This window comes from Glycine max, chromosome 18 (assembly GCF_000004515.6).
Source record: "Glycine max cultivar Williams 82 chromosome 18, Glycine_max_v4.0, whole genome shotgun sequence".
NCBI lineage: Eukaryota > Viridiplantae > Streptophyta > Magnoliopsida > Fabales > Fabaceae > Glycine > Glycine max.
The window spans coordinates 12,503,506-12,529,843 of record NC_038254.2 but is presented as its reverse complement, the minus strand read 5'-3'; the positions used below and the strand labels follow the sequence as shown (position 1 = coordinate 12,529,843).

General features: G+C 35.1%; 1 protein-coding gene across 5 annotated transcripts in view; it reads right to left on the bottom strand.

Annotated features, from left to right (window-relative positions):
* The window catches only part of LOC100813410 (callose synthase 7), an 84,544-nt gene extending 58,464 nt beyond the window's left edge, over positions 1-26,080 (bottom strand). For 2 of the 5 annotated variants that reach the window (XM_041012352.1, XM_041012354.1), the window contains exons 1-14: positions 25,742-26,080; positions 25,344-25,518; positions 20,391-20,522; positions 15,602-15,702; positions 15,163-15,275; positions 14,993-15,080; positions 14,787-14,897; positions 14,526-14,675; positions 3,193-3,279; positions 2,956-3,047; positions 2,529-2,652; positions 1,358-1,492; positions 1,193-1,269; positions 1,001-1,091 (exon numbers count right to left, since the gene is read on the bottom strand). In XM_041012352.1, the coding sequence (XP_040868286.1) occupies positions 1,001-1,091; positions 1,193-1,269; positions 1,358-1,492; positions 2,529-2,652; positions 2,956-3,047; positions 3,193-3,279; positions 14,526-14,675; positions 14,787-14,897; positions 14,993-15,080; positions 15,163-15,275; positions 15,602-15,702; positions 20,391-20,522; positions 25,344-25,518; positions 25,742-25,789 (1,524 nt within the window). In that variant the 5' untranslated portion in view covers positions 25,790-26,080. Of the gene's footprint in view, positions 1-1,000; positions 1,092-1,192; positions 1,270-1,357; positions 1,493-2,528; positions 2,653-2,955; positions 3,048-3,192; positions 3,280-14,525; positions 14,676-14,786; positions 14,898-14,992; positions 15,081-15,162; positions 15,283-15,601; positions 15,703-20,390; positions 20,523-25,343; positions 25,519-25,741 lie in introns of those variants that run through there. The other 3 variants (XM_014770963.2, XM_041012353.1, XM_014770964.2) reach the window with 2 other exon arrangements.
* Between the last annotated feature and the right edge of the window lie 258 nt (positions 26,081-26,338).

The following is a 26,338-nucleotide window of genomic DNA, read 5'->3' as shown; positions in this document are numbered from 1 at the left end:
CCGTGGATTTCACAGGCTGTGGTTGGGAGATGAACGGCTTTGACCATGTTGTGGTGGTTCCACGAGCATGGGATTTGCATTGTGAATTTCACGGTGGTTCAAGTTTTGTTTCTTTTATTCAGATCTGTTTCTTGAAGACTTGTATTTTGCATCTTGTGATATTATACCGCAATCCAAATAAAAGCATACCCCTCCAGAAAAATGTTTAAAAACAGACCCCTATTGATAAATAGTTTGCAAAAGTGGCCTAAACTGGTACTTTTGCTGACATAGAAGGGATAATCAAGGCCAAATTGGGAAAAAAGGAAGAAAAAAAAATCTGAGCCTTTTGAATAAAATGAATGGTTATAATGGATTTTGGCATGGTGCCCCACTTGTTTCACTTGGGAATCCTAGTCATCGTTTGATATCAAACACAATATCCTTAAAAAGTTCGTGTCCCTTAACTAAAGTGAAAACACATAAATCATTCTGTCCCTTAACAAATTCAGACGTAAGGAAATACCCTTACGTTTATTTTCATGATTTTTTTTATTTTGATAAAAATAGTCCATGAATTGATTTGCATTAAAATCTTGTTTTGGTCAGTTTTGAGTGATAATTGATACTTATATTAATCATTTTTTAAAAATATATGCACATAGCTTCTCAATGATACCACCATTCTACTTGGATTTAAATTTGGAAATATAGAAGCATTGAAAATGCCTCCACCAAGCAACTTTTATTTTAGGAGAGACTGTCCTTGAAATATCTAATAAAATTAAGGCATAAAATAGAATAATAAATGACATGAAGAATAAAAATATGTCATTTAACATGTGATCAATAGAGAAATTATTTAAACAAAAAGAATATAAAGTAAATGATATGCTCACGAAAAAACAAACCAAATATTCATTTATCCTAACTATATCGGATACATATGTATTGTGAGAGAATTCAACAGTCGAAAATAACACAGACAGAATCTAAAGCAAAAGAGAAAATAGATACAGACCCGAATTGATCTCTGTGTCTCATCTAAATGCCTAAAAAAATCTGCTTTGGGATTCAATGGCCATTTTAGATCATCAAAACATTTCTTAGACCTGGAAAAGGACAGACTTGAGCTTCTTGTTATCCAAATGTATACAAAAATAACTTTTGGCTTCTTGTTATTTGATAAGTAAAAGTTTAATGAAACATTTACCAAAAGTATTCGTTAAGATCATCATAATTTCTCCAATTGGAATGACTTGCCCTGCCTCTGTTGTTTCTCTCTGCTTCCTTTTTAACCAAATACAGAAACAAGTTTCAGGCAAACATTTGAAAAAAAGCAGCAATATTAATCCAATTATTGCTGCATCATACTGACCTTCATTAAAACTTGATATATAGGTGTTATAACTTCCCTCAGAAAATATTCATCATCACGTCCTTCTTCTAGCTCTGTGCTCCCAGTCACATGAGAGGGATTCTTACATAAAATCTTATAGACTTCATGACACATCTTTGGTATAAAAGAAGAAGAGAGAGAGAGAGGCAGAGTTATTAACAAGGTATCTAACTATCTAGCCCATGCTTGCAATGTTACTATGCTAAAACATGAAATTGAAATGGAAAATGTGAATAACTACAAGGTCCAAATCTGAGCTACAAGGCAATAGAGTTCCTACTAAATATGAGACATGGTCAGAATAGGTCGGATATTGATTTTCCTTTTGTTTGAATGTTGACTATTAAGACTTAAATGTGTTTTCGATCTGTAATAAATATTTGAATTTTATATTTGTTTCTTGATAAATTTTCTTTTGCATTGAGTTCTTAATAAAAAAATAATTTTATTTTTGGTCTTTGGTATTTTTTTTATCCTTAGTAAATTAGAAAATTTTGTGTTTGTTTCGTGACAAATATTTTTTCATTTGTTATTAGTCTTTCTCAAAGGAACTAATAACAAAGGAATTTTTTCATTAGAGAACAAATATAAAATTTGTTAATTTATTAGGGACTAAAAAAAGTATTGTTGCTTGTATAAAGAGAAAAAGTATTGACTGAAATATTTTTCCTTTAAAAATAATTCAACCAAAACATTAATATATAAAGAGGAAAAGTGAATGTTCTGGGTGTATAGAAGAAGGTTTTGCCTAATTAGAATGAAATTTGGTAAATAATTAGAAATGATGTTATTTGTTTAATCTGAAAATAGTATCTACTCAATCTGTTCTATTTATGAAATATCTTCCACTTAATTTCAATGATTTCATTCAATCACAGAAGAATGAAACCGGCGATTAAAGATATAAATGAGAAAATATAGTTAAAGATGGAAGCTATAACAAATGTAGTGTCACTGATAGAGGTGACAATGATAGTTTAAAAGAGGTATCACAAAGAAACATTTTGTTTGGCATAATGAAGCATAAGTTTGTTATAAGTAATAGATCAGCATAAGACTAAGATGATGGACCCACAGCGCAGGCACAGCTGAAGAATGAATGCTATGTCATTTATAATTAATGTTTGACAGACAGTAATAGAAAACTTACATGATGAAAAATATAGCAAAGACATTCAGGCATAAAGCGAATATTTGAAGCTTCTCCCCATATTAGAAGATAAAGTGCAATATAAATCAGCTCTATCTGTTGCATGTCGTAATCTTCTAGAAACCTATAATGTTAAAAAAATTCATACACCACAATGAACCAAAGAGCTGTTGTTGGTATATAAACATTATATGAGGCACAATTTAGAGTGTGCTTGGAGGCACGGGTTTGGAGATAAAGGGGAGGGAGGGTTAATTTTACGGTTTTAAATTGAGTAAAAACATTTATAGAAAATAGTAAGGGATGATTGAAGCGTTACATGGTAATATTTTTTTTGCTTTTTAATTTAAAAAATGTTTAAAAATAAAATGTTATTTCAAATTGAAAACTTTTGGTTTTATTATCTCATAATAAAACATTCAATTACCTAAGATTGTCTTCACAATGCACATAATGACACCATGACTCATAATTTTTTAAAATTGTAGCCTTCAACTTTTCTACAGTTTCTGAGTGGAGCTGCAACAAGATTCTTGTTAGCATTTAATACGATAAGTGGAAATGTAATTACAACGTTCAAATTTAGCATTATCCTGTCCATGAAATATGAAAAAAATCCAGAAACACAAAAGCTTTTTGCAGATTTGCAGGAAATAATAGCCACCTGATGAGATGATTCAGCCCTGTCCCCTATATTCATGTTGGCAAGTAATAGTATAAGGTGCTCCCTTTGATTTGCCACATTTCCTTTCTTTGTATCCCGAAGTAGAAGGAAACATTAAATCAGATTATTCACCAGAAGTGAGTATGACATAATATATGGATTGACAGTGTAGATGTAAAGGCATTTTACATTGCCAATCACTATGTGCATTACAAGTTTGTTGAGTTTCATTTATAATAATTACCTTAAAAATTATTACCAAGATATTATCTGATTGATTGACACTAAAAAAAACTTTTACACCGACAATACATGCTTATCAAATGTAAAATAAAATAAAATAATGCTAGAATAATTTTTTTATGTTCTCAACACAATTCTGTAAGTATGCCATACTACTGTTATCTAGATACCATTAATGTTACGAGCAGTAGGAATTTAAGCAAAATTTTTGTTATTTCAAGTATCCCATACCATGTATTTTGACAGGTTTTACTATTTTTAAATAGGAATTAATTAAATAATAGAAAGAGAATTTGGTAAAAGAAGAGTAAGAAACCCTCATAGAGCATCCTCAAAATAAATGATCGTACTAAATAAAAAGTTCAAATTATATTTTTGGTCTTTTATCTAGTGAGTCATAATTCCTAGTCGTTCTTACCATCACTCAAAACCTCTCTTTGTATTTATTTATTTTTTTTCTTCTAAAAATTAAACCATATAAAAATATTTAAATTCTCTTTTTAATCACTTCAATGGTTAGTTTAATAAACTTGACTAATTGAAAATACAATTGGTCATTTGGATTCAACATCTGAACTTTTGAGTCCACATGTTACTATTGCATAGGATGTACACTTGCTCTAGTGCGAGCCCTACATATTTTACACATCAGCAAGTACCATTAGAGCCATCACCAATAGTGACTATGTCATCAACATAGACCACCAAATAAATGCAAAGGCTAGATGAAGAGTGAATGAAGATAACAAAATGGTTAGCTTTACAATGAGTCATACCAAATTGAATTGAGGGCGAGCTGAAATGGCCAAACTAGGCACAAGGAGACTACTTCTAACCATAGAGGGAGCATTATTGAAAAGGACAAACAAGATGAGATCCACCAGAAGCTAAAACTTAGTGGTTGATCCATGTAAACCTCATTTTGCAACTCACCATGTAAGAAGACACTTTGATATCCTATTGGTGAAGTGGCCAAGACAAATAACAACCATAGAAAGAAACAAATGAACAAAATTAATCTTAACCAAGGGGGAAAAGGTATCCTTATGGTCGAGGCGAAAGATCTGAATATACCCCTTTTAGCCACCAAACAAGCTTTGAATCGATCAATACTACCATTCGGTCCAACCTTCATTCTGTACACAAGCTACAATAAATAGTAGTCTTCTCTAGAGTCAAAAGTACTAGTTACCATGTGGCTCTAACCTGTAAAGTAGCAAATTCATCCAACATTGCCTGTCACCAACAAGGAATAGCCATAGCTTGACCAGTAGACTTAGGAATAGACAGAGAATCCATAGAGGAGATAATTGGTCACAATGAAGAGTACGAGGATATAAAGGGTTAGTATTGCAGGTGGACTAAATACCTTTGTGCAGGACAATGGGAAAATCAGGTGTAAGAGACATTGTTGGAGGTTCATTTGGAAAAGGAGATGATGCTGGGGGATCATTAGCTAGAACCACTAGTGGATGTCACAAACTTCGCAAATGAAACATTAGTGGTTGTGGAACAACACACCAAAGTTGAAACAATAGGTTGATTAGCTAGAGGTTCATTATTGAAAACAGTCTCAAAGAAGAATGTAGTAGACTCAAAGAAAATGACATTAGCATGAATAAGATACCATTAAAGTTGCAAACAAAAGCAACAATATCCTTTCTGGAGGCAAGAGTAACCGAGAAAAACACACTTAAGAAACTTGGCAAAGAGTTTATCTTTACTTTGAGTAAGATCGACAAAACATGTACAGCCAAAGACACAGAAAGGAACAAGGCAGAGTTCCTATTGTAGTTACAAGATAGAGATAGGGTCTTATTGTTGGGGACAGGTGAAGGCATGCAATTGATCATGGAACATGCAGTAAGGGAGAAAGGTAGGAGTGGTTTCAACCAGGTGACGATTTTTTTGTTCAGTGACACCATTTTGTTATGGTGTGAGAACACAAGAAGTTTGATGGAGAATTTCCTGTGATGCTACAAAAGACTAAAATTGGGAAGACAAATATTCTCTGACATTATTAGTGCGTAAATTTTAAATAGGTGTCCCAAATTGATTAGTAATTTCATGCAAAAAAACTTTAAAAGATAGAAAAGACATCAGAACGGTTTTAATTTCATTAAGAAGACCCCAGAACCATGAGAAAAGTCATCAATAAATGTAACAAAATAGTAATAATGTAAAGTTGAACATACTTGATTAGGCCTCCATATAACGGAGTGAACTAAAGCAAATGGTGTATTAGAATATTAGAGCATGTGTTGTAAGATTGTATAAACAGTTTGTAATTGTGTGTACTTGTAAGGGTTGTTAGCCTTTGCTGACAACACTTCTCTAGCATTAGATATCTAATAACATAATTAGTTAGTATAGTTAGTTTGTTAGTTAATTCAAGTAGTCTGTTAGTTAGTACAGTTAGTTTAGTTAGCCTTTACTGTTAGTTGGTTAGATTCTGTTACTGCTAGTGTAAAGGTTCAAAGGTCTATATATACCTCTCTTTGTAACCATCTTAGATTAACTTTTCAGTCTAGTAATAATATCAGTCTTTTCTCTCAATTTTTTTTATCTTCTCAACACTTTATCACTCAATTTTTTCCAATATGGTATCGAGAGCCTATCCTTTGTAGTTATCATTCATGATCTGTATATCCATGTATTCCGCACCTTCTAATCATGTAACTCAGTCAGTCATTTCTGTTGCCGAGAAGCTCGATGATTCAAACTACTTCACTGGCGACATCATGTAGAACCAGTGATCAAGCGCATAAATTACAGCATTTCATTGTCAATCTTGTCATTCCGCCTCGCTATCTCGTGGAGGATGATCGTGTTGCAGATCATGTGAATCCTGAGTATGAAGCTTAGGAAGTTCAGGACCAAACACTTCTTGTTTGGCTGCAATCCACACTCTCAAAATCAATCTTGTCACGCGTGCTGTAACATCCCATTTTTCGTAAACTAATTTAAAAATGATTGTTATTTATAAATAAATAGAGTTTTAGAAAAATGATGAGATTTTTATAATTAAATAAATAAGGAGAAATAACTTTATTAATTAAAATAATGGTTTGAGAGAAAATAAAAAAGGTATTTTATTTATACATTTGATAGAAAATAAAATAGAGTTCTTTATATAAAACAAACTAAAAAATAAATAGAGTGAGAGTACCTTAGCTATAAATAGAGACATCTTAGGTCAGTTTTCAGACTGACGATACATCTCTGCGCTTTCTCTTCCTCTCAAATTCGTTTTCCCTTCTCTCACTCCCAAAACCCTCTTTTTTTTCCACATACACTCAAACTTGTCTCGGTAAAATGACGATCCCAAACTCTTTTACCGTTGAATCGTCAAGAAATTTAAGTACCAGGTTTGCAACTCATTTCCGAGAGTTTTCACCATTGGAAATTGTATAACAATGTTAGAGTTAAGAGAAATGTCATTTGAATCGTAGCTTTCTCTTTTTCCGCAAATACTCAAAACTTGTCCAATAAAACTATGATCTTGGACTCGTTAACCGTTGGATCATTGTGAAATTTGGACATCTGGTTCGCAATTCAATTCTGGATATTTTCACCGTTGGGATTTTCATCATAATATTCGTGGAGAGAGAAAAATGAATCACACAAATATAGTATAAAATGAAGGATTTAATCTCTTCTTCTTCACTCTAACGCTTGAAAATCCTATGTGAGCAAATCAGAGGAATAGCTCAAGGAATCTCAGGAAATTGCTAGAGATGCCACTATCACTGTCGTAACACACGTGGAGATTTAAATTGGGGTTTATTTTGGGATGTTTATTGAATTATAATTTTTCCTTTATGATTATAAATACAATATTGATTTCCTGATGCAAATTGGTTGATAAAATTGAGTGCTCTTGGTGTTTTTGTTTTTTTATACTTACAATTTTGATATAATTATGTGAAATTATTTGAGGGGATTTACCCCCCATGTTGTGATAAACCTTTTGTATAAATTTTTATATTGAGATTATGAAATTGTGATTCAAATTATGAGTGAGTGACAAATTGAACCTGTGATGAATGGTGAAATAGATGTGTATTGAGATGTGTGTATTGAGTTGTGAGCTATGAATTGTGTAGTCACAATTGTAGGATCTTTTAAGGGCGACGAGTTTTTGTGCGACGAGTATTGTGATGAGATCCACTGTGAGGATCCGACAAGTTTAATCACAAGTGCGACAAGATAAAATTATTTTGAGAACAATTGAGTAGTCGTGTGTATTGCATAGTTTATAGGTAAAGTATATATGATTCATGAGATGTGATAACATGTTAAATTGAGATTATACCATTGTGATTGAGCCTGAGTGTATGTGATAAATTGAGTATGTATTTACTTGTAATATATATGTGCATTGAGATGTTGTGTACATTGAGTTATGAACGAGTAAATGTTAAGACCCTTTAAGGGCGACGAGTTCATGCACGATAAGTATTGTGATGGAAACCACTGTGGGGACCCAACGAATTTAATCACAAGCGCGACGAGATAAAACTATTTTGGGAAAAATTGAGGAGTCGTGTGTTTTGTACAGTTCATAGATAGAGTCTATGTGCTAAAATATTTTCTAGGTTGGACCTGAATCAGGAGGGAAAGGCCCTGACGGACTATTCAGAGTGTAGGCCTTGGGGGTAAATACACCCGGTTTGAATACTCCTTTAAGTCTGTGCCGATCCCACATGGCTGAAGCATTCTCGCAAAATAGCGTGACCCTGACTGGTCTCCCTATGATTTTACCTAGTGAGAGGGGCCTGACTTGCTAGTGTGTGGTTTGTCTTGTCATGTACTCCTAGGTGCCCGACAAGGTTTTTCACTGACATGGTACCACATTGCATATAGGATTGAGTCTTAGTGTATCTGTTGCATAACGCTTGTGTATTGATCGATATTGATTGATTTAGTGATATTGTGTTTTGATCATTGAGTACGTGAATGTTGTGAAAATGAATGAGACGTGTGGTGTTGTGATGTGATGTTGTGCAACAAAGTGGTGAAATAATGTGAGTTATACTTAAGTAAATTGTATTTTGTTTATATGATATTTATACCTACATGTTGTCTTATTTCTCTCTATTAATTAGAAATGTGATAACTCACTCCCCATGTGCTATTTGTGTTTGGATCCTGTGATGATCTTGAACTTTGTGTTCATGGGAGCAGATGGTTAGATGGATGACTATGAAGAACCTCATGCTAGAGGACACGAGAACACAATTCTCTGATAGGATGTGACATTGGGGTATAGGTTTCTATATTAACTGCATGAAGTTTTGGACAACCTTGTTTTGAGCCGAGATGATTTATTATTTATTTGGACAAGTTTTATTATGAGGTTAGAAAAGTGAATGTGAGCCTTTTACCCTTTTGAAAGGCTTGTATTTAAATGTGTTTTAAAAACTTTTAATTAATTCTGATTTCTTATTTCTTTTATTATTAGTACATATATGTGAGAGGTAGAGGGCGTCACACATGCTGGGCTCGAATCATTCGTATCAGGTTTTGGACAATATTCATGAGTATTTCAGCTTGCACACTAAATGTCGTGCTAGACAATTGAGAACCGCGATGCGTGCAGTTTCACTTGAAGGCAAATCTATCGATGAATATATGCATAAAATCAAAAGTTATGTTGATGAACTTGTTGGAGTTGTTGTTTCGGTGCAACATGAGGAATATGTTGATGCACTGCTTGAAGGGCTCTCGTCAGATTATGCACCGATAATCTCTATAATTGAAGGCAAGAAACACACTCCATCAATAGCTGAAATTGAGGCCTTGCTTTATGGCCATGAAACACATTTGGTTCGTTACAATAAAGAAGCTCAAATGTTAAGCTCTCCATCACAGAACTACACTCTAGGTTATTCACACCCGAATTCCTATAAATATGGTGTTTTTGGTGGTTTTAAAGGATCTTTTGGCCATGGTAGTGGTCATATTGGTTCCTAATTCTGTTGTTTCTTTTGCTAATACTGCTAGTCTTTGGCATACTAGATTAGGTAATCCTAATAGACATGTAATGCAACTAGTTTTCAAACATTGTAATATTTCTCCATCAAATAAAAACCTCTCATATTTTTGTTCTTCATGTTGTATGGGAAAGTCTCACATATTACCATCTCACACTTTTATTTATGTTTATTCTCCTTTGGAACTTATCTTCACAGACTTGTAGGGACCTTCACATTTAACTTCATATGCTGGTTATAAATACCATGTGTCCTTTTCTAGGTACACTTGGATATTTCTCATCAAATCTAAGGGTGAAACTCTCTATGTCTTTCAAGCTTTTAAGTCAATGGTTGAACTTCAACTTAATACTAAAATCAAAAGTGTTCAGTCTTATTGGGATGGTGAATATAGACCTTTTACTACTTTTCTAAATTCTTATGGCATCTCTCATAGACTTATTTGTCCTCACACTCATCATCAAAATGGTGTGGTTGAACGGAAACATAGGCACATAGTTGATTTGCGCCTTACATTGTTACATCATGCATCATTACCCTTGCAGTTTTGGGATTATGCTTTTACCACTACTGTCTATCTAATCAACAGACTTCTGATTGCTTCCCTAAATTTTGCCATACCCTTTGTCACTCTCTTTAACAAGGATCCTGATTTTCAATTCCTTAAAACATTTGGTTGTGTTTGTTTTCCCTTGTTAAGACCTTATCATGCACATAAACTTGATTTTAGATCTCAAGAATGTTTATTTTTAGGGTATTCTTCATCTCATAAAGGTTACAGATGCCTATCTCCTGGAAAAATATATATCTCTAAAGATGTGTTCTTTAATGAATTGAGATTTCCTTATTTTGATCTTTTTCCCTCCTTTTCCAACTCAGTCAAAAATCTTGACTCTTATTTCACTATTAATCCTAATCTATCTCCACCTTCAATAGTCACTACACCTAAATTGTCTCAACCATCTCCCTCTCATTCTACTTCTACACCTCTTGTTCTTCCTGGTTTTTCCAATAATCCCATTCATTCACCTACAATTCCTCTTCCTGAATCTCATTCACTCACCCCCTCTGAATGCACATCTGTTCATCCTCAAACTTTAGAGTCCACAACCATCAATAAATCCTCCTCTAAGTCTCCTTCAGCACCAAGCTCTATACCAACTAACACACATCCCATGCAAACAAGATTCAAATTTGGAATTCAAAATCCTAGACTACATCCTTCGTTATTTCTTACTCATTCTAAACCTAAAACTATGAAGCAAGCTCTAGAAAATGCAGATTGGCGTGTTGCCATGCAACAAGAATATGATGCTTTGTTGAAAAATAAAACTTGGGACTTAGTTTCTTTACCTTCCAATAGATAGGCTATTGGGTGCAAGTGAGTTTTTAGAGTAAAGGAAAATTCTGATGGTTCCATCAACAAGTTTAAAGTAAGGCTGGTAGCAAAAGGGTTTCATCAAGTTCATGGCTTTGACTTTCATGAGACCTTTTCTCCTTTAATCAAACCTGTTACTATTCGTATTGTTTTTACCCTTGCTCTGTCACATGGGTGGGAGTTATTTCAGCTTGATGTAAATAATGCTTTCTTAAATGGGGTTCTTAAAGAATCTATATTTATGACACAATCTTCATGTTTTGAAGTTGCAGATAAATCCCCGGTTTGCAAGCTAAATAAAGCTCTTTATGGCTTGAAACAAGCTCCAAGGCAGTGGTTTGATAGGCTGAAATCCACTCTACTTCAGTTTGGATTCGAAAGGAGCAAATGTGACACTTCTCTTTTCGTCTACAAGCAGCAGGTTCATACTGTTTATGTTTTGGTCTATGTGGATGATATAATCATCACAGGTAGTTCTACCTCTCTAAGTCAACAGCTCACAACCAAACTTCACACTGCATTCTCTCTCAAACAACTTGGTCATTTGGATTATTTATTGGGTCTAGAGATCAAATATCTCCCTAATAATTCTGTATTGATGACTCAGAGTAAATACATTCGAGACTGACTTCACAAAACTCACATGGCTGAAGCCCATTCTATTTCTTCTCTAGTGGTATCTAATTGCAAACTATCTTGACATGGTGCTGATATTTTTCATGACCCAACTTTATATAGATCAGTGGTTGGTGCCTTACAATATGCTACTCTCACAAGGCCTGAAATCAGTTTTGCTATCAATAAGGTTTGTCAATTTATGGCTGCACCTCTAGACTCTCATTGGCCAATAGTGAAAAGAATACTAAGGTATCTCAAGGGAACTTTATCTCATGGATTACTTCTTTAGCCTGCTCTTGCTACAAGGCCCTTGGTTATCCATGCATTCTGTGATGCTGATTGGGCATCAAATGTGGATGACAGGTGTTCCACCTTAGGGGCTGCAATATTTCTTGGTCTAAACCTAATATCTTGGTGGTCCCGCGAACAAAAATTCACAGCCAGATCTAGCACTGAAGCTGAATATCGCAGTTTAGCTCAAACTTCCATTGAGTTAACTTGGATTCATGCTCTTTTAACAAAATTACAAGTGCTATTCACTACTCCTGTCCTTTTCTGTGACAACCAAAGTGTTGTGTCCATTGCTCACAACCTTGTGTTCCATAGTTATACAAAGCACATGGAAGTTGATGTCTTCTTCTTAGAGAAAAAGTTCTGGCCAAACAATTTTCAATTGTACATATTCCAGCCTTAGATCAGGCTGATGTGCTGATGAAGCCTCTTTGTTCAGCAAGATTTGAGATACTCAGAGACAAACTCAATATGAATAGTATTTCTTCTGAAAACTCTTCCCCTTGAGTTTGAGGGAGGATATTAGAATATTAGAGCATGTGTTGTAAAACTGTATAAATAGTTTGTAATTGTGTGTACTTGTAAGGACTGTTAGCCTTTGCTAACAACATTTATCTAGCATTAGATATCTAATAACAAAATTAGTTAGTTCAGTTAGTTAGTACAATTAGTTTGCTAGTTAATTCAGTTAGTCTGTTAGTTAGTATAGTTAGTTTGTTAGTTAATTCAGTTAACCTTTACTGTTAGTTGGTTAGATTCTGTTAGTGCTAGTGTAAAGGTTCAGAGGTCTATATATACCTCTCTTTGTAACCAACTCAGATTAACTTTTCAGTCTAGTAATAATCAGTCTTTTCTCTCAATTTTCTCATCTTTTCAAACACTTTCTCAGCTTCTCAAACACTTTATCACTTAGTTTTATCCAATATGGTGATTTAGCACATTTTTTTTACTCGAGGACTATAAGAATTACAAACATGTTTTTCTAACTGACATGAGTCACACTATAACAGCGTAAGTGTAGAGGGACTAAGAACTAAAAGACGCAACTTCTCTAAGCTGGGATGATAAAGGCAGACGCGTAAGATCGGCAGAAGCAGTGGATTCACAGGCAATCGATGGTAAAAGGTGATACAATCCCTAGATGCATGTTCTGCTCCAATCATCTGTTTAGTTCATCGATCCTGAACCAGAACAAAATTATTAACAAACAAGATAAAGAAATTAAGGGAGCAAGTGAGTTTGCTAATGGAAATCAAATTGAAAGGACAACAAGGAACAAACAAGACAAAATTCAAAGGGAGGTTGGGAAGTGGGTGGGTTTTACCAATGCCACCAACTTTAATCTAACAATCATCTGCGAGAGTAACAGAAGACAAAGGGTCCAATAATGACTATTGAGAGAAAAAAATTGGTTACCGATCATATGATCAGAGGACCTTGAGTCAAGTATCCAAGGTCCAAGAGATGATGACTAAGAGACAAAGGCTACAGGATTACCAGATCGAGCTAAGACAGTAACAGACAAGGTAGATTGCTGGACTGCTCAAAACTAAAGGAATCATGATACTCGCTGGCAGAGAAAGTGACATCCTCAGTGGGGGCTGGATATTAGTGACCTAGGCAACATTTGTTGATTTCAACTAGTTTTGAACTTTGGTGTGGCACTTCGATTCAATGTGGCCATAATTTTTACAATAATTCGAACGATGATTCTTGCCAGCACAACCTCCTCCATGATATAAGTGTGAGACAACGGTGGAGGAATCAACAAAAGAGGAAAAGGCAAAGGAATGACCAAAAACATGAGGAGTGGAGAGACACAATAACTGTTCACTAACTATGTCATGAGTAGGAACAGTAGGGGCCAACAAAATCTGGTTATGCACCGAATCAATGTCATGTGGGAGACTAGGAAGAGTTAGAAGCATGAAGTACTGGTTACGTTGCCGATAAAAAGTCTCTGAATTAGAAGTGAAAGACATCAAATTGTTATAATCATTAGCAATCAAACGATCGAGCTTACCAAGATACGTCTACATATGCATATTCTCAAGTTTTGTGGACAACATAGTGGTTATCACACTGTAGAGACAATGAACATCGTTGGAGTCAACTTTCTTGGCTTTGCTCCAAACCTCATAACCTGTGTCAAATGCCTGGTATGAAATTTGAAGATTAAGAGCAATAGAGTACCAAAGGACGTTGCACAAAGAGGTGTCTATTTGGCGCCAAAGGGCTAGATCCTTATTGGGAATGTCCGTAACCTTAGCTGTCAAGTGGTCAGCATGTCCTTGACCATGAAACCAAAGTTTGACAATGGCTGCCCAGGTAGTATAATTGGCGGATCCAGTCAATTTTTCACATGGAATGAATGGGACGTTAGTAAACGTCATGGCTGAAGTGGGGTCCAAAGAATTTTCAGTGGAAGGAGTTTCGGAGGCCATGAAAGGCATAGAGGGAATGAAAACATGCAGAACAACATGGTTATGTAGCAAAGAAAAGCAAAAATAACTCTATTCTTCCCTTCCTCTCTTTTTGTTCTACGGTTTTATGGTTTTGTTTTATGTTTTCATGGTATATGCTGTCTTGCTTTAACAAAATCAAATAACTAAAAAAAAACAACCCTTCAATTATTAACTGTTATATCTAACGGCTCACAAAAGTGTGGCACGGTGCAATGCTAGACCGTGGCACGTTAGATTCCGTCTAGGTGTGGCACCTAATTCTCACCTACATTTGTAACCAGGATAATTTCATATTAAAGTGAGATTAGGAAATAGAAGGGGGAGGGGGAAAATATTCATTACCTGAAACCCAAAAACAAAGGCAATCCAATCAAGTATATCATTCACTTCTTTAAGCCTCTCCATAGGCACTGTAGAATCGTCAGGTCTTGCATGAATTATGGGCATTGGAAGATTATCCACGTTACATAAAGCAGCAATTGCTGCTTTGATCTATAATGTTCAAGAAAAAGAAAACAAGCAGATTCAAAATTTAAAATTTCTGAGCAATTATATTATTGGCAGAAGCAAAACATACAATGTATATGTCCCAGACATACAAACCTCGGGAAGTTCCATGATTGCTGGTTTAACACCAACAGCATATAATGGAAGGATATTATAGTGTTCATATCGTCCCCTCTTATGCTCAACATCCTCAGCGTACCTTCTTGTCTGGCAATAAAACAACATCCTTAGTCCATGTCCGAACTATGTTTACAAGTATTATACAAATTTTAGTCATGGTAGCCTAATCAAGCAAAACAAACCTTTTCCTCAATATTTTGTGGAGATACCATAGTCTTTAGCACTTCATACAATACAGTGGCAATCTGAACATTCTTAGCCATCTCCTCCCTTCAAGAGCAATATCAGAAGAATCAGACATCATAACACAATTCATAAAACTTGAAAGCACAAGTTTAAGATTAAGCCTCACGGTCTTTGATTAAATTCTCCATCCCGGATTTTCTTTTCATAGAAATGTTGGTAGTAGGTCTGCAGCTCCCTAGCATCAGTTCTTAGAGCATGTCTTGCTGTAAGCTCCTCTTCCTGCAATCTTGAAATTTAAAAAATGTTTAATAATCAACTACTTGTTTCTCAATTTTTGGGTAGGAATTAAGAAATGACTGCTGTTCCTATTCATAAATGATCAACCTATATAGCCATAACATAATCATTGTCTAATGTTAATATTTTCCTGATAAAAAGAAGATTTTTATTAAAAAGAAAAAGAGAATACCTATATGGCTGAGATTAATTTTTAAGAACTGATGAATCAACAGGACACCCATCATTACTAGCACATAGACACCAGAGATAACAAAACAGAACATTCAAAAACTATAAGAACTGTAAGAAAATAAAAGCCAGTGTACCTTTTCCAGTTTGTGCAATAGGTAACATTTGAACTGACGAACACCAGGCCCACTTGATGTTGGATCCATTGAATGGGCCTTCTTAAATGCATGGAAGCGGCCTAATTAGAAAAACAAAGAAACATCAATATTATATACTCTTCCGCAAATATACAAGGTAAAAACACCTTTGACATGCTGAAGGAATGCTTCCGTTCCATTTTGTTGTTTCATTTCCCTTTTACTAATATTCATTTTGTTATATCCTTTTTCTTCTCTGTACTGTTTGGATTATGTTAAACAAAGCAAACTTAGTTTTACTGAAACTGCCCTTAGAAAAAAGGATTGTCAAGTGAGTATAGTTGGAGGTTCATCTCCCTCACGGAGACCAGATAGAAATGGGTTAGTTTCTGCCAGACTTTGAAGTCTATCTATGAGAAACCATGTGTTGGTCTTTTGACTTTTGAGGAATACATGAATATATGAAGCACCAACAGCTTGGTTTTTTTTGCCTACTACATGGTTTTTATTGAATGATTATTTGTCCATTTTGATTGTTTCTTCATTTCTTTTTCCCTGTAACTTGAGGGGATTCTTTTACAGATCTCCTGTAAGAGACTTTATAACATCCCATGATGATTACTACCATATTCTTTTGGGGTTAGCCATGCACAATAAATTCAGGCTACACATCGTTTCATTTTTAAAACATGTGGACTCTCCACCACCACTCTTGCAAAACCTTTATGATAGAGTTGAGAGAAGAATGTAGTCTAGAGGGACAGAAAAGTTTAAATTAAGGGGGCGTGGTGTTTGCCACTGTATTGTATGAAGTGTAGAGGGACTCTCAAATGCATGGAAGTGACCTAATTAAACAAGAAAACCTCAGTACCATATACTCTTCTGCAAATATAACTTAAAAACATCTTTGACAAGCTGAAAGAATGTTTCAATTATATTTAGTTGTTTCATTTCATTTTTTAGATGTTGACTTTAAATTTGTGTTCACTGTCAGAGTAACAATTCTGCAAACAGAATCTAGCTTCAATGTGATACTTTACAATACAGGCTGTTTTGGGTATATTTTTACTAATATTTATTTTGTTATATGCTTTTTCTTCTGAGTTCTGTTAAACAGACCAAATTTAAGTTCAATAAAACTGCCCTGAGAAAAAATAATATTTAGTGAGTATAGTTGGAGGTTCATCTCCCTCATGCGGACTAGATAGAAAAGGGTTAGTTTCTGCAAAATCAGAGAATTTGAAGTCTATGTATGAGAAACCACATGTTGGTTTTTTGAGGAATATATAGGAACCCACTGGAGTAGAATCAGTAGTGAAACAAGTTCAGACAACTGAGACAAGTGACAACTAAAGTCACCATTTTTCATAAATAAACTTTTATAGCATATAAAAGGCAGATGCAGTTTGAAGTAAAGCATATGAGAACAATTTCTAGCAGAAAATGGCTAAAATATGTTCATGCTCCTTGATATATACTCGAGTTTTGCATTTACTCCGTGATAAATTTTTCCTTTGGTTTTGCTCCTTGATATTTGAAATTTTTTGTTATAGGACCCTACTGTTAGCTTTTGTCAATTTGGCGCTGACGTGTCCATTAAGTTGATATGTCAGCATGCCACGTATTCTGCGATATGTGCTCGAAGGAGTTAGTGCTTTGCATTTGCTCTCTAGAATTTCAAGGTTTTTGCATCAGCTCCCTATAATTTCTGGGGTTTCTGCATTTGCTGCCTATAATTTCATCCTTTGAGCACATGTGACAACATATGTGGCATGGTGACATGTCAGCTTAACACACGTCAGCACCATATTGATGGAAGCTAACGGCAGGAACCTATAACAAAAATTTTCAAATATCAGGGAGTAAAAATGAAGGAAAAATTTATGAGGGAGCAAATGCAAAACTTGAGTATATATCAGACAGCACAAACATATTTCAGTCACAGAAAATCTATCTGTACATTTACAGAAAATATTTCTCTAATCAATGGTAAAAAGAATTAGAAATGGTGATAGATGATAGTAACATGAATCATATAAAGACAACTTTAGTTTTTGTCTTCACTAAATACTCCGTGTCAAGAAAGATGGCAAACAAAAGAATTACAGGAGGCTTTGGTGTTTACAAAAATTGCTCTGCATATTTGGTATAGATTGTTGTGGGGAAATAATCACTTATTTTTAAAAAGCTATCTCAGAAATCTGATAAAAATAAGTCACTATTTCTTTAAAATAAGTTGAACAAACATGCATTAGGGTATTTTTCTCCTGTGTCCCACCCTTTATGGACAATATATTTTGTAGGTCAGTTCTTATCTACTCCTTTATCTCAGCTAAAGTTTAAATTACTGCTATTCGATCATCAACACCCCTATGCCATATCAGGTATGTTATTCCCGCCAATAATAGTCAAGAAACAATACAAGATTGGATAATGTCTTATACAGAGGATACATAAAATATCAACATCCAAGAAATGCACAAACTGTCTTAGTAAGAATGCTGGAAATAAAAGCATTAACACATTAAGTGCCCTAATAGGAGTTGTTCATATATAAATTACTGAGTTTGGAGAATAAAGAATCCTTATTAACATAAAAACAGAATACCCCAATAAGGTAAGCTGACTTGCACACCACCGAGAAGTTTGAAAGAAAGCTCCGAGCAACTATCACTACTCTCACATTAATGTTGTTTTACATAATTCTATATGTATTAGAAGGAGTGAAAGCCCTTAAACAAAATTCTAAGTAATTAATGTGGTCAAATTGTAAAAAGGAGAAATATGAGTTTGTGCTTGACAATTCTGCAGTCATAAGGAATTTCCTTTGATTTGATATGCACTTGAATTGTCCTTTCCAAAGTGTTGTGAACACCTTCTGCTGGGTTAAGCCCCTCATGTCATGAAGTTTAAATGATAACAAACTGAAAAGAAGCAAATTCTAACCCTTTTGAAGTTTGAACATAAGTTACAAATAGATTGCTTTGAAATGTGATTATAAAAACAGAACTTGATGATAACATCACAAAGAGCATAGATGAAGCTTAAGACGTATCTGTCACAAAGATCATAGCCTCCAGAAACAAAGTCTACTCTTCAAAAGCAACTTAATCACAAGAAAAGTTTATCAAAAGCATACTAGGCTGAACATACTTTCAGAATATTAAAGTACAGCAAGATCAGAAGTTGCATATGATTAGAAGCATGCTCAAAAGATGAATTTGTCAAAGGTAGAAAGATCAGAAGCTACATATGATCAAAAGATCCATTAGAATATGGAAACTGAACAAGGAATGAGACAAGCATACCAGCATTGTTCAGAAGCTATAAAAGTGCAATATTAGAAGCAGCTTGTTTAGAACTAAACTAATATGTGTTTAGAAGCAAGAACCTACATATAAATGCAAACAAAGCAAAAAGAAAACTAGAAGACTGATGCACAAGCACTTCAATATTCAGAATCACCTAAAAGAAGCATCTTGTAGGAAACAATATTCGGAAGCATCATTCTTACAGATTGCTAAACCTATTAGAGAATATGCCTATGGAAATCCAACTCACAATAGTTATCAAGAATTTAAATTCAAATAGCAGTTGGGATTTCGAAAACTGAAAAAGGACACCATAAGTAGCAAAAGAGATAAATAGATCATTCAATGCACAATTGAATTGAAAAGACAATATACATACAACTTCTTATGACCATTTAATTTGATTGAGTTTGAATGTCTCTTAAGAGCCATGAATAGATAATTGCCTAAAAACTTAAAAATGCATCCTTCATTCGTAAAGCTTAATGTAAGGAAGGAAGATAACATATATGATTTCAGAAATTTGTGTTTCTATAAAATTCTACTTTGGACAGAGATTCCTTTTGCAAACACTCCAGAGTCTGTCTCCATCATTTGGAATATCTGAAAGAGTGTTTGCATAGATCTGTACATCACTATGGATCCACACAATGAGTGATTTAAGAGAGAGAAAATGAGTTTGTTCAATGAATAGGAAAAGAATACTCATGTATTTTTGTGAAATTGCAGTGAAAATCCTACAGGAGACAAGGACTAGATGTATCTCAAGGTTGAGGGTAAATCAGTATAAAAATCCCTACATGGAATATTCTCTGTTATTGTTTGCTACTCATATTCTGATTTATTGAGTTTTCGTTTTAGAAATACATTTTATTTAAGTTATATAATTGAATGTCAAACTTTCAAATCAATATAAATCAGTTTTAGACTTCAAAAGCAGCGTACTAGTAATTTGTATCAGAAAAGTTGCTTCTAATAATTATTAGAAATAGTATGTTGTAAACAGTTGTGGAAAACTAGCTTCCCAATACATAAATAAACTATGACTGTACTATCTATTCAGTATTCAAGCGTGAGAAAGCATTTCCTTGTTCCTCACAACTTCTTACGTGAGAAAGTGTGAAACACCTAGAGCATAAAAATCATAAGCTGTTTTTATTTTGTGCAGAAAATGTCTTAGTAGTCAACCTCCATTCTAGTGACTCTCTGATCCACTTCAACTTTCAGCTTACAAGGGGCTATTAGAGATGTAAAATGTAATTTACAAATTAGTAAGGTCAATTAGAAAATTAGTTCTTATTTATTATATAAGCCCCATTGTACTCCTTGTAAAATTCCGTTAATCATTTTCAACACATTCTTCTTTGCAGTTCTATACTTTTTTTATTTCTCAAATCTCTCTTTTGAACCATAATTTCTAACAATGATCAAGCAAACAAAAAAAATAATCAAAACCTGATGAAATTAAAAATACTCACAAAGATACGCAACTCTAGGATTCTCCTCCTCAATCTCATTTGCTGCTCTGAGAATAGGCACAAGCACAGCAATTGAAGAAGGCACCACCTCTGAGTCTACCATGCCTGGCTCTACCCCAAGTTCTATTGAAGCTGTATGAAGAAATGGAGTTAGTTACTTCAGTTAGAGGGTAGTTAGACTAGTTGGCAATTAGTTAGAATGGAGTTAGTTACTAAGTTTGTTAAGCTGGATATAAAGCACTGTGTATGCAACCTTGTATCCAATAATCATCAATAATATTTTGCAGATTTCCTTGCTGCACAAAGCTCTCTATCAATATGGTATCAGAAGAAATACACTTCTTCCACTTTCTCTGATTTCCTTCTAGCTTTTCTTCTCCTTTTTCTCTTTGGTTTCATGGGTGCCATGGATGATTCTAATCCCTTCCTCATACAAACCAGTGATAATCCTGGTTTGAGCCTCGTCACTCATCCTTTATCTGGAGAGAATTATAATTCTTGGAAGAAAGCCATCAAGATGGCACTTCTTGGCAAAAATAAATTCGGTTTTGTGGATGGTTCCATTCTCAAACCTCCATTAGAGCACTCCAGTAATGCTTTATGGCAGCAAAATGAAAGCATCATTGCTTCTTGGCTTCTCAACTCTCTTACAAAGGAGATACAAGTAAGCATCCTTCATTGTTCCACTGGTCAAGCTATTTGGAATGATCTTAAGGAGAGATTTGAATAGAGGAATGGTCCCTTGATTTTCCAGTTGAAACATGAACTAGCAAATCTACAGTACGGTTCTATGTTTGTCTCATCCTATTATTCCAAGCTACGATCCATTTGGGAATCAATTTCTGAATTAAAGCCTGCACATTTATGCACCTGCAATGGCATTCGTCCTTGGCATGACTATGCACAGATGGAGTATGCCATACATTTCTTTATGGGACTCAATGAATCCTATAGTTCAATTCGGGGTCAGATTCTTTCTATGGATCCTTTCCCTTCCATTAATCAAAATTTTTCTCTAGTGGTTCAAGAAGAAAAACAGAGAGAGATTGGTACTTCTGTTTCTGCTCTCCACTCCACAAATGATGCTTCACGATCTCATGCTTTTGCTGTTAAGGATTCTAGATATCAGTTTGATCACAAGGTTAGTGCTACTTCCAGAAATCGACCTCTCTGTGCACATTGTGTTCGACTTGGCCATACTCAAGATAAGTGTTTCAAGTTACATGGTTTTCCTCCCAATTACAAGAAGAATAAACCTTCTTCTTCTAATACTAAAAGCAAAACAGTGAATCAAGTCTCAACATCCACTTTTGTTCCTGACTTTCATCTCACTGCTCAGCAATATAGCCAACTCATGAGTTTGCTTCAAGCACACACTTCAAATGTTGTTACTCCCGATATTGGATCTTCTAACACTAGTATGGTCTTGTCTGCTTCTTTAACTAAGTTTCCTCAAAATTCTTGGATTGTTGATTCGGGTGCAAGCACTCACATTGTTTGTGCCATTGATCTCTTTGATTCCTATCACTATGTCTCAAATCAAATTGTTAAATTACCTAATAATGCAGTTGTCCCAGTCATTGCAGTTGGCACTGTGCATTTATCTCCTTCTCTAACTCTCCATAATGTGTCTTTCATTCCCAACTTTACATTTAATGTCCTTTCAGTCAGTGCCCTCCTTACCAATTCATCTTATTCTGTTTGTTTTTCTTCCAACCAATTTGTCATACAGGAAATGCCTCATTGCAAGAAGATTGGTAGAGGGGATCTCCTTCATGGACTTTATGTCTTGAACCTCAAGGATACTCATTCCACTTGCAATGTTTTTTTATCATAATTCCTGTATAAATGTTGTTTCCAGCACTTGTATTCAAGCCATTAATTGGCATAACCGATTTGGCCATGTATCAGACAATGTTTTAAAAATATTGAGTAATAAAATTCCTTTTGCCTTACCTAATGAGTTCTCCACCAAAAGTTGTTATGTGTGTCCTATTGCTAAGTTTCATAGACTATCTTTACCTTCTGTTAATCATGTTTCTGCTCAGCCCTTTGACTTGATTCATTGTGACATTTGGGGACCTTATAAGCATTCAACTTATGCTAACTATCAATACTTCTTAACAATTGTGGATGACTGTTCACGATTTACATGGATTTTTCTGCTCAAACATATATCTGAAGCATCAACTGTAATCATGAAGTTTTTTGCAATGGTCAAGACTCAATTTGCAGCTTCAATCAAATGTCTAAGATCAGATAATGCTCAGGAGTTAGCTCTTACAGATTTCCTAGCATCTCAAGGCACCTTACATCAGTTTTCTTGTGTTGAAAGACCTCAACAAAATTTTGTTGTTGAATGGAAGCATCAACATTTACTTAATGTTGCTAGAGCATTATTTTTTCAGTCCAAGGTGCCTATAACCTTTTGGGGAGAGTGTGTGGTTACTGTTGCTTTCCTTATCAACAAATTGCCTTCACCATTGCTGAAACAAAATACTCCATACCAAGTTCTTTATTGTTCTGCACCTGATTATTCAATTTTGAGATCTTTTGGTTGCCTTGCCTTTGCAGCTACTTTGAATTCTGAGAGGAATAAATTCTCCCCAAGAGCAGTCCCTTTTGTGTTTATTGGTTATCCACAAGGAATCAAGGGGTACAGGCTGTATAACCTGCAGACTAGAAAATTTTATGTTTCAAGGGATCTAGTTTTTCATGAGAACATTTTCCCTTTTCAAACTTTACCAAATACATCTCAAGAACATAATTTCCTTAGTGACCTAGTTGTTTCCCTACCTATTCTTGAATCTATGTCCTCAACCATTCAACCTAGAATCATTGAACCCAATATTTCTCATGCCACAAATAACCTGTCTATTCAATTATCTGATTCTGCAGTCAATACTAGCATTAATGCCTCATCTGCTTTGCCTTCTCCTTCTTTGAGAAGATCCATTAGAACATCAAACCCTCCACCTTATCTTCTTGATTACATTAGACCTCAACCTTGACAGAAATCTCACCCTATACAAGATCATTGCTCTTTGGTTCATCTCAACTCTCCTTATAAGGACTTCCTCAGGTTTCCACCATCTATGAGCCATAATTTTATTATCAAGCTGCTCCTTTTCCAGAGTGGCGCCAAGCCATGACAGCTGAGATCAAAGCTTTGGAATCCAATAACACATGGACTTTGGTTCCTCTTCCAATTGGTAAACAATGCATTAGCTACAGGTGGGTGTACAAAGTGAAATTCAAACCTGATGGCACTATGGATCGCCACAAAGCTAGATTGGTAGCTAAGGGTTACACACAACAAGTTGGTATTGATTTTTTTTATACTTTCTCTCCAGTTGCTAAACTTACATCAGTTAGAGTCCTTTTGGCTGTTGCAACTGCTAAAAACTGGCCAATCTTACAACTTGATATGGATAATGCCTTCTTGAATGGTGGTCTATTTGAGGAAGTTTATATGGAACTTCCAAAAGGGTACACTTCAGTTGATAAAAATCTTGTTTGCAGGCTCAACAAATCCATTTATGGCCTTAGACAAGCTTCTAGACAATGGTTTTGTAAACTCTCAACAACATTAATTGCTAATGGTTTCTCTCAATCAAAGAATGACTATTCTCTTTTTACCATTGACAAAGGTGCTTCCCTGGTTGTTCTGTTGGTCTATGTAGATGACATTTTGCTTGCTGGCCCAAGTGCTACATGTGTTCATTCTATTCAGGCCAAGCTTCAAGCTTTGTTCATACTAAAGATCCTTGGTTCCTTACAATATTTTCTAGGCCTAGAAGTTGCAAAGTCTAGAAAGGGCGTTGTCTTGACTCAGTGAAAATATGCCCTTTCTCTGTTAGAGGATACTGGTTTTCTTTGCTGCAAACCATCCTCCCTTCCAATGGATCCAAATTTAAAGCTCAACATGCTCAGTGGTGATTAACTGCCCGATCCCTCAATGTATAGGCATTTACTTGGTCGCCTCATGTACCTAACTATTTCAAGGCCGGATATTACATTTGTTGTTAACAAGCTAAGCCAGTACATTCAGCATCCAAGGACACCTCATCTAGATGTTGTGCATCATCTCCTACAATATATCAAGGGCACTCCAGGTCAGGGTCTCCATTTTCCAGCAAGTAACTCCTTTAACTTATCTGCCTATGCTGATGCTGATTGGGGAGGATGTTTGGACACACGCAGATCGAAATCTGGTTCCTGTGTGTTTCTAGGAGATGCTTTAATATCATGGAAATAAAAAAAGCAATCCACTGTGTCTAAATCTTCAGCAGAGGCAGAATATCGGGCTCTCTCCTCAGTCTCTAGTGAAGTAATTTGGCTAAGACGATTGCTACTACACTTTGAGATTACCATCCCATATGCCATGCTTTTCTGTGATAGCAAATTTGCAATTGATCTAGCATCCAATCCAGCTAATCATGAGCAATCTAAACACATTGATATTGATTATCACTTCATTCGTGAGTTAGTGCAGTCCAACATCCTTAAGCTTGTTCATGTGAAATCTCAACACTAAGTTGTTGATGTCTTCACAAAGCCCTTAATGCTTCTAACTTTCTCTTCCTTTATCCACAAGTTGGGACTCATTAACATTTACTCTCCAACTTGAGGGGGTATTAAAGTTGTATGAAGAAATGGAGTTAGTTACTTCAGTTAGAGGGTAGTTAGACTAGTTGGTAATTAGTTAGAATGAAGTTAGTTACTAAGTTTGTTAAGCTGGATATAAAATAGTGTGTATGCAACCTTATATTCAATAATCATCAATAATATTTTACAGATTTCCTTGCTGCACAAAGCTCTCTATCAATAAATTCCCCTTTCCCAAGTCCACATTGAAGAATTTAAAGCAATTTTAGAATGTCGAAAAACATATTATGTACATACAAATCACAACTTATAAATCTCAATATGAGAGAGAGAGAGATTGTGTACCTTGATCCACGGGTATGGGTGATTTGTCAGCATTCATTAACCGTCTATTCGGGTTACGATCAAGTAACCGTCGTATTACAGCGGGAATATGAGAGAGAGATTGTGTACCTTGATTCACGGGTGATTTGTCACCATTCACTAACTGTAAATAATATTCGTCAGCGGCAACCTCTCGCTGGACATCAATTAAATTACCCAACCCATAACGAGATATTCAAAACACAAGGCCAATACAATATTCATCAATTGTCATAATAATAACTATTGACCATAAATAATATTTTTTATAACTAAAAGAATAATTACTGATCATTGATTAGTGCTAATCCACGCAATAAACTAACATTAGATAAATAATGTAACACATAAACACATTGCTAGCTAGCAGGGGCCCTCACCCTCTTTGATGGCTGCTTATCAATCTCAAAGAGGACCCTTTGTGCCATTGGTGCTGGCCAGGGTCCTATCACCACAAACACAACCAATGCAACAAGGTTTGTTAAGGTTTCTTCCTCAATTTTCTTCTTTTTCTCCTTCACCACTCAGAAAGCACCACAGGCACTGGGGTTTGAGTGAAGAGTGAAGGAAGCTAAAGTTACCATCTTTTTGTACTGGGATAGAAGAAGGAGTCAAAAAGATTGATACCTTAATTGACAGAGAGGTTTTCGGAATTCCTCTGGTAGCAGAGGTAAAGGAGAATGCAAGCAATAAAGAAAAAGAAGGGAACGGAGTGTGATGTAGTGCCGCTACTTCTTTTGTTATTTTATATATAGTGCTGCTACTTTTTTTACTGAGTTCCTTTTTCTTTTGGTGATAAACTAAAAGATCAAACTTGAGATGAAAGTTCACACATCGGATTGCATTTCTCTTTGTTTTTTTTGTGCGAACAGAGTCTTTCAAACTGTGATGTGAAGAAATGTTAATTCTTACACGCCAAGGAAACTAAGGATTTAGGAGTTTAGAGTTGCTATCATTCATTGTGTTTTCAAAAGAGT